The 8,633-nt window shown below is 56.2% G+C and overlaps 1 protein-coding gene across 1 annotated transcript; it reads left to right on the top strand.

The window, feature by feature from the left end:
- The first annotated feature begins 3,664 nt into the window (after positions 1 to 3,664).
- On the top strand, positions 3,665 to 7,833 carry FGF19 (fibroblast growth factor 19). The gene is made up of 3 exons (XM_007123690.2): positions 3,665 to 3,905; positions 4,318 to 4,421; positions 7,291 to 7,833. Exons 1-3 carry the CDS (start codon positions 3,665 to 3,667, stop codon positions 7,603 to 7,605), a joined length of 660 nt encoding a protein of 219 aa, XP_007123752.1. The 3' UTR covers positions 7,606 to 7,833.
- The last annotated feature ends 800 nt before the right edge of the window (positions 7,834 to 8,633 follow it).

Raw genomic sequence — 8,633 nt, 5'->3', positions numbered from 1 at the left:
AGAGGTATCTTTTATCTCTAATGTGAGTTAATTCTCACATGAACTCTTTTGGAGTTTAAAAACTTTCCTTTTTCTGTTTCACAAATAAGGAAACTGAGGCTCAGAGAAGACTTCCCTTTTCTAGGCTAGCAGGATGCCCTGTTTTTAGAATAATGATCCTAATGGGGGAAAAAAGGGCTTTGGTGAAGCAGAACGCTTTGGGGAAAAGGATGCATGTTCTAGTAGATTCTAGCAAAAATATGAGGCTGAGACTCAGGTGCCCCCCCTCCCACCCCGAGTTCCAGTCTCCGCGTGGCCAAGAACTCGCCGTGTGGCTTGTCCCCCGCCCTGCCACCCCCATCCAAGTCTTCACCATCCTTTCTGTCCCCGAAGTTCTTATTTTTTTCTGATGAAGATTTTTACCAACACCCAGAAGTTTCTGTAATTACAAAGTACTTCTCAACTAAGGGGCGGGGGTGGGGGATTTGGGATGGGCCCAGAGAATTGCTTGTGTGTTTAAGAAGGCACTTTTGACATTGTAACGTAAATTTCTAACTGTAAAGTGAAAAGAAAAGGGATTACTTCCACAATGCAAAGCCTGGAAGTCAAGCTAAAGAGATTTTCTTAGCTGTTGGGATGTGGGTTTAGAAACAATGGAAACTGCCCACGATCTGAAGAACAACGCGAACAAGCTCAGATGCAGGAGGGAGACCCCAGGAGAAGGGTTTAGGGCAGTTAAAAAAGATCCCAGCTAACATCAGATCCAGAACAAAGCCGCCACGCCAAGCCCTTCTGGCCATCTGGGCCGGAGACCCCTGGGGCCCTGCGTGGGTTGAGAGAGCGTGGAGATGATTGGACCTTGCTTGCATCGCCCGCTCCACTCACCAGGGTGAGTCAGATGGCCCAGCCACCTGGACCAAATCAGACGCAGCCCGAACGCTGGAAATCAGCCCCACCCAGCACACTGGGGGTTGCAGGGGTCGGGGTCTGCCTTGAGCAGCTCGGGAGCTGGTTGGTCCGCACCTCCTGGGCCATCACCGCTCTCACCTGGAGGGCCCCACCGTTGGCGGCAGCGCCCCCTGCTGGCCAGCGCCGCCTCTCCTCGGCCCTTTTTGGCTTCCTGTCACCACGCGGAGCCAGGGTACCAGCGAACCAGCCCAGACTCTGCGCCCCATCGCCTGGGTGCATACCCTGGCTGGAGGTCTGGCCGAGTCTGTAAGCCTCAGTTTCCTCACGTGTAGCACAGATTAACCACCGAAACTCGCAGACCATTGCTCTGACCCTGAAACGTCACGTACACCGCAGCTCCTCAGGCGATGGCTGTCCGTCTCCATGAACTATATCCCAGGCACTATCTGTCCACTCTCCCGTAGGACCCGGGACAAGGCTGAAAGCAGGCAGGAGGAGGCAAGAGGCCCAGCAGGTTGCACGACCTGTCCAGGGAGCAGCGGGGCGTGATCTGTGCTGCAGAGGGTCTGACCCTGGGACCCGCGCCCCTGCTGGGAGGCCACACTGTCTCCCTGAAATGCAGCTTGGCCTAGATTTACAAGCCCGACGGCCTGGGTTCAAATTCCAGGTTCACCACTTACAGGCTGTGCAGCCTTGGGTCACTGTGACACTTTTCTGGGGCCCCCCCCTCTGTTCAGTGGGGGAGGGCAGAATACCGTGGCGGGAGAGCACCCATCACACGCTGAGAACAGGGCCTGGGCGTAGGAAGCTGCCACTTTCCCAGCTTCCTGAGCTCCCGGATCACGGTGGCCTCTCTTTTCCCACCATAGCCTTAGGAGGGGCAGCGGAGGGGTGCGGGTGGAACCAGAGGCCACCCCGTCCTCCCCCAGCCCAATTTGGGGCACGGCCCCCAGAGCTGCCTCTGTCATCCTCCTCAATGCCCTGCATTTATCCAGGATCTTTAAAACGAAAGCTGCAGGGGAGGGTAATTAAGTTTAATAGGAGCCGCTGTCGATTTAAAGCCACAGGGGGGAAGTAATTAGATTTAACAGAAGCCGCGGCTTTCTGAACCAAGACACTCAGCGTGGGGGTCCCCGGCCTATAAAGCTTTCGAGATGATGTCTTTTTGTAAAGACTTTCCTGGTGACATTTTCTGCACGCTCCGTCATTAACGCCAGTCACCGACTGGGGTATGAACATGGCCTTTGCTCATTGAAATTCATTAGGCCTGGCATTGCTTTCTCCCTTGTCTCCCCTGTTTGCCCTCCCGGCGCCCCTGAGCTCAGCCAGTGTGGCTTTTCCCCAAAACCAGCGTCCTGGGGCCCCTGACCCAGAGTTGGGGGCGGAGGGGTTGGAGGAACAATGAGAAAGAATCAGTGTTGAGCCATAAGCCCCCTAGGAGGACCCCTCTTTTTCCCGCCGGGCATTCTCTGGACGCGGTCTCCTTTTTCCGAGCCCCATCAGAACAGCCATCCAGTTTGCGGGAGCCACTGCACTGAGTGGCCCCAGTTTCCCCAGCTGCTGCCTGCCCCCACCACCCCGCAAACAGCGCACCCCGGCCCTGCAGAAGCGCTCAGGGACCCAAGGACCGGATCTACGGCAAAAGGCCCCTCAGAAAAAAAGAAGCCTCCCTGCGCCGTGCACCCTGGAGAGTCAGTTTCCCAATCCGCAGCTTGCGAGCCCACCCTGCCCGCGAAAGGCGCCTTCACCACGACGGCCCTTCCAGGCTCCATCTCCGGGGACTGCCGCGGGCCGGGCCGGGCGGAGGCGGGACGGCGACGGGGCGCGGAGCCAAGCCGGGCCGAAACCGGGGCTGAAGCGCCATCTAGCGCTCGCCCGCGCGACCCCATTGTTCCTCCGAGAGTGGAGGTCGCGCCCGGTCCCCAGTCGGGGGGCAATTTACGGGGGTAAAAGCGCGGGGGGCGGGGGGGGTCGGTGCGGGCAGGGATCGCGAGAACAGAAAGCCGGAGAACGTGAGAGGGTCTGAGCTGCAGGGAAAATTCTAGTGGACGGCTTTAGCTCTGGAGCTTTGAGGGTTGGGACCCTGGCGGGAAGGAATGGATGTGGACTTCTCGGGGAGGGGACCCCAAAGCCGAGGCGAGGCTTTTCCGACCGGGAGTAAAGGACGGGAAGCTCAGCGCCATCCCCCACGCCCCCCGATCTTTGATCCCGGGATTCTGCTCCGCGCCCCTGCTAGCGCCCCGCGACCGGCGCATTCCCCGGGGAGCCCGTGGCCTGGGAGCTGGCCTCCGTTGTCTCCTTGATTTCTTTGCAAAACCAACGTCGCCCAGCCGAGAGCGACCTGGCCGCAGGCCTCGCCCCCGCGCCGCGGGGAGGAGCTCCCCCTAAGTCTCCGGCGAAGCGGGGCCTCCTCCTCCCCCAGATCTGGGCGGCCTGGGCGGGGTCACCCGGGCGGGGCCCAGGGAGAGGCTGAGTCGGGGGCGGGGTGTGAGTGGGTGTGTGTGGGGGGCGGAGGGCTGATGCAATCCCGATAAGAAATGCTCGGTGTCGCGGGTGAGACGCGCTATATAAGGTCGCCGGCCTCGAGCCGCCGCGCCGTCGGAGCTGGACAGCCGAACGCCCAGGTCCCCGGAGCACACGGCTGCCTCCTGTCTCGAGGGCCGCGGCCACCCCGCCTCCGCACGCTCAGCCTCGCAGGCCCTCCCGGCTGCCGCCCAGCCTCCCGCACCCTCACCGCTCGATCTGAGCCCCGAGCCCCGAGCCCGAGGGAGGTGCCATGCGGAGCGCTCCGAGCCGGTGCGCCGTGGCCCGCGCCCTGGTCCTGGCCGGCCTCTGGCTGGCTGCAGCCGGGCGCCCCTTAGCCTTCTCGGACGCCGGGCCGCACGTGCACTACGGCTGGGGCGAGTCCGTCCGCCTGCGGCACCTGTACACCGCGGGCCCCCAGGGCCTCTCCAGCTGCTTCCTGCGCATCCACTCAGACGGCGCCGTGGACTGCGCGCCGGGTCAGAGCGCGCACAGTGAGTGCCCGCCGGGGCCCCCACCCGTCACGCCTCCCCTTCTTCCCTTTACCTCCTTCGGCTCCCGCGAGCTCCCCACTCCCGGGAACCCCAGGTCTTGGCACTTCGGCGTTCCACTCCCTCCCCGGACCCCCCGACAGCGGGAGGAGGTGGCGGAGGGGGGAATGGGTGCATGGACCTGCTGCACCCACGCGTTACCCTCCCCTTCCCCCCTCGGCTCCTGCGGACCCCACCACCACTCCCGGGAACCCCAGGTCTTGGTACCTCGGCATTCTGCTCCCTCCCCGGGCCCCCAGACATCGAGAGGAACTGGGGGATGGCGGGGGCACGGGCCCGCGCACCCACCAACCATTTCCACGTGTTGTGGGCCCCGCGGGCTCCGGCTGCAGTTTTGTGCTCTCTTCCCGCCCAGGTCTGATGGAGATCAGGGCAGTCGCTCTGAGTACCGTGGCCATCAAGGGCGAGCGCAGCGTCCTGTACCTCTGCATGGGCGCCGACGGCAAAATGCAAGGGCTGGTAGGTGTCTCCACCCGGCAGGACGCGCTGGGGCGCGGGCCTGCGAGCGAGGGGGGCGCGCTGGATCAGAGGCAGGGTTTCCTTGCTTCCTCCGCCGGGGTTCCCATGGAGCTCGGAGGGGAAGGCTGCAAGGGCCGGACTAAGCAAATGTCCGACTTTCTAATACGGAAGTTTATGGCTGGAGAATGCTTGAGACCCGGCTTTGCATTTCCACTTGAACCAAAAGCGGGTCCAGTCGGACGAAGGAAACCCATTTCTCGGCTCTTTGACGTTAAACGGGGAAAGACCCCCCCCTCGGGCCTTTTCCGCTTCTGCCTGTGCGTGTGTGGTGCTCGGGCCCCCTCCCCCTCTCCCTGCATTATTTTACAAGAAGGGGGTGGGGAGGAAAGAAAGAAGGGTATGTCCACAACTTGGGTTGTTTTTTTTTTTTAAGTCAACCTTCAAATAAGTCAGAAGAAAAACCGCACTTGGGATTGAAGAGTTTTTTTACATTCAATTTTTATCCACTAGAAAAACTGATTTTTGCAGCCGCGTTAGGGTAATATTGCAGTGGCCGTGCTCATCCTCCTGTCGGGCTCACCTGAACTGCAAAGGCTTTTTTGGGTGGCGGGGGGCAGGCTGGGAAGTCCCAGGTAACCACAGAGGTCTTAGGGCAGGAAGTGAGCAGATGCCGGGTCTCTGGTCGCCGGAACAAAGGCGGAGAGTTCAAAGGGAGCCCGCGCCCCCGGGCGCGCAGAGGAGGCTGTGTGAGGTCCCGGCCTGGCGTGGGGCCTCAATGCAGCCCCGCTGGGCCGGGGGCTGGGATGGAGGGGCAGGGGCCAGGGGGTAGGGAGGGGACCGCTCCTCAAGGGATGCCCCACCATCCAGAAGAGATGGATGCAGATGCCCGCCTTTCCACAGCGCAAATCTTTTTCTGTGTCCCCAAATTTTGTGGTTCTGGTGCCCGTTTATTGTTTATCCATACATAAATGAACCTGCCTGTTGCAGGCTTTATGGCAGTTCTGCGTGAAACGACAAGAATGGAGGCAAAGAAAGCTGATACCCAAAGCCACTCCAAACCCGCAGTTGCCACTTTTGTGATGTTTACTTAATGGGGGTGGGGTGAGGGCGCCGGTGGAGGGAGAGCGGCAGGGGCGGATGGGTTTAACCCACCATTCTAGTCCAAACTGGGGGGTGAGGGTCTCCTCACCTGAAATCCTGTTCTGCCTCTAGATCCCGTGGTCACGATTTAGCAAAACTTGAGGATTTAAAAAAAAAAAAAAAAAAAACAAATCCCACATTCTTCTAGAAGCTGGAAATCATTTCATTTTCTCTATGGCAAATGAGATGCTAATTTCTCCCAAAGAATCAGCATGCTGAGTGAAGGAGCTGCTCCATTTGGTTTCAATTCCCTTGTTTACCAATTTGCATTTCCCCGGCGGTCTGGTGGCCTTATCCCCGCATGGGTTGCTTCACTAGATGCAGGCCTTATCAGGGCCTTATCTAAGCACAGCGCTCACCCACCTGCAGTTCAGCGACCTTTGTAGGCTTGGGCAGAAATGAGACTGGGTGCCTCCCAGCGTAGTTTATGGCCCAGCCCTCCTGGCTCCCCGCCTTTGGCTGTCCTCTGTGTCCCCAAGACGTAATGACCCTCTCCAGTTTGGGACACAACTTGCTCATTCTCTGTGTTCTGGAACCAGGGACTGCTTTCCTTCCTTCTGGCCACCCACGGGGTGGCGGCTTCTTCCTGGCCTGGGGGGAGGGGGCTGCCTTTATCTCCCCGATCCTGGCAGGCTGCCTGGAGGGCCCCAGCTACTGAATAAAGGAGCCAGAGGGGCTGAGGTTTCTCTTACCAGGGCACCAGACAAAAAAAGGCTCAGAACCGCAGTCATTTGGGCCTAAATGGGAAATAGGTTCTTTCATCTGGGCCCCGGATTGGATTACTCCTGATTCTTAATTAAAAGACTGATCCAAAAAGGATAACCTAGCTTAGCAATGTCTCCCAATGTGCCAGTGGGATACAAGGGACTTTTTCATGGCAATAATTATATAGTCAGTGTAAGGGGATGGGAAGCATGAGTGCCTGTCATGGCTGTGATTTTATGGATATTGCTCAGAACGAGACTAAGTTTAAAAAGTGACATGATTTAGTGAAAAATATAAAGGATCTATGTAAGGTATATATAGATATTGAGAATATACATAAAACACATGAAGTATGTGTGTATAGTTGACGGCTACAAAGCATAAAGTATATAAGGCACATATATATGTATAATATATGTTTAGTATATAGGTTTAATGTTCTATTTAACATGTATTTAATATGATATAAATTATTAAATATTTACCTATTAATACAATGTGATGTATGTTTAATGAGTATATTAATATAACAAGAAGCTTTCTACTTCGTATATATGTATATAACATTATACTAAATATATAGAAGTACCTATATATTTATATATAAAGTATATGTTTAGTATATATGTTTAATGTTATATTTAATACGCATTTAATATTATATAATTATATTTATATATTAATACAAAGTAATCTGGTTAATGAGTATCTTAATATAACACATGCTATATACTTTATATAAGTATATATACATTATACTAAATACATATAAGCATATATATATATAAATATGTGCTTTATACACCTTCATAGTTTATAACCTTGATATAACCTTTAACTCCGCGCGCGCACACACACACACACACACACACACACACACACACACACACGGCTAATGGTGTGGACCCAAGTGGCGGTATGTAGCACGCATGCTCACCTGGCTCTGGTCTCTCTACCACCTCTGCCGGTGTCACACCCTGGTGGGCACCCACTGACGCTTACAAGCTGCCTCTTTGCTCTGCAGAGTCAGTACTCGGCCGAGGATTGTGCTTTTGAGGAGGAAATCCGTCCGGACGGCTACAACGTGTACTGGTCCAAGAAACACCATCTCCCGGTCTCCCTGAGCAGCGCCCGGCAGAGGCAGCTGTTCAAAAGCAGGGGTTTTCTGCCGCTGTCTCACTTCCTCCCGATGCTGTCCACCATCCCAACAGAGCCCGATGAAATCCAGGACCACTTGAAGCCCGATTTGTTTGCTTTGCCCCTGAAAACAGATAGCATGGACCCGTTTGGGCTCGCCACCAAACTGGGAGTAGTGAAGAGTCCCAGCTTCTATAAGTAACTAGAGGCTCTGTCCTCCTCCCACCCCCAGCCCCTGGAGACCAGGACCCCAGGCCTGTGGTGCTTGCCGACTGGGTTTTCTACAAGTATGATCCTGAGTCCAGGTTCCATTTAGCTTTAGGAAGAAACCTTTAGAACTTGTACATAGACAAAGTTTTACATTGGCTGTGCCAGTTTCTAGTGGATAGACTTGTATGATCATAAAATTGTAAGCCTTCCGTCCTACCCGTCCAGCTGCTACCTACCCCAGCCCCCCAACCCTGCTGGACAAGTCGCTGTGCTGCCCTGGTTCTGCTTGAATACCTCCACTGGTGGGGAGCTCACTCTCTTTGGCAACGTTCTTATGCCAAGCTGACATTCTCCGCAGTTCTCTCCCATCCTTTCTAGCAGGGGCAGCCAGAGGAAGAGCAGTCATTTTTAACTCACGTACAGGTGATCACCTTGGTGAAACCCCAGGTAAATTTGACATTACGGCATGTGAAAATTGTTCCAGATCTCAACTCCAAGGAGGCCCACTGGCCCTCCCCAAGCCCCTCCGGCAGAGAAGTAACTGGCTGCAGGCACTGCCCACCAGGCTTCAGGAGCAGGGAGAGCGCAGAGGCCCCCTCCAGCCTGGGTGTAAATCTTGAGAACTCCCTGCTGTGGCTGGTTCTGGGATGGGTAATCTCCACGGGACCCCTTCGCAACCTGCCCAGGGCAGATACGGCAGTCTACCCCCCTCCTTCCCTACCCCCTAAAGTGCCCGTCCCAGCAGCCCGTCCCTGTCACAGCCGCTGGGGTTTCCAGGGAATGGGATCTCTGGTTGTGTGGATTTCCCTTGAGGCCCCCTAGAGATGGAACCCCACTGCCCCCCCGCATCCCTCGCTCTCCCCTCACTTTGAGGGCTGACTCCCTCCTCACACGCTGGGATGTTGGCCTGAAAAGGGCAAAACGCTGTCTTCCGGCAGCTGCTTCCCTTTTTCCAGCCCGTGGCCCCTGGTGTGGGGTCCTTCTGTGAATAAGGACTCAGCAGCCTCACGCCTTAGGTAA

This window comes from Physeter macrocephalus, chromosome 18 (assembly GCF_002837175.3).
Source record: "Physeter macrocephalus isolate SW-GA chromosome 18, ASM283717v5, whole genome shotgun sequence".
In the NCBI taxonomy this organism is placed as follows: Eukaryota; Metazoa; Chordata; class Mammalia; order Artiodactyla; family Physeteridae; genus Physeter; species Physeter macrocephalus.
The sequence above is the reverse complement of the archived record's forward strand: the minus strand, read 5'-3'. Positions and strand labels throughout refer to the sequence as shown.

Excerpts from the sequence above, each read along its gene's own strand:
- FGF19 (XM_007123690.2), top strand. The coding sequence starts at position 3,665 with ATGCGGAGCGCTCCGAGCCGGTGCGCCGTGGCCCGCGCCCTGGTCCTG. Across the intron at positions 3,906-4,317 it reads GCCGGGTCAGAGCGCGCACA|GTCTGATGGAGATCAGGGCA; the intron begins GTGAGTGCCCGC and ends CTTCCCGCCCAG. Across the intron at positions 4,422-7,290 it reads ACGGCAAAATGCAAGGGCTG|AGTCAGTACTCGGCCGAGGA; the intron begins GTAGGTGTCTCC and ends TTTGCTCTGCAG.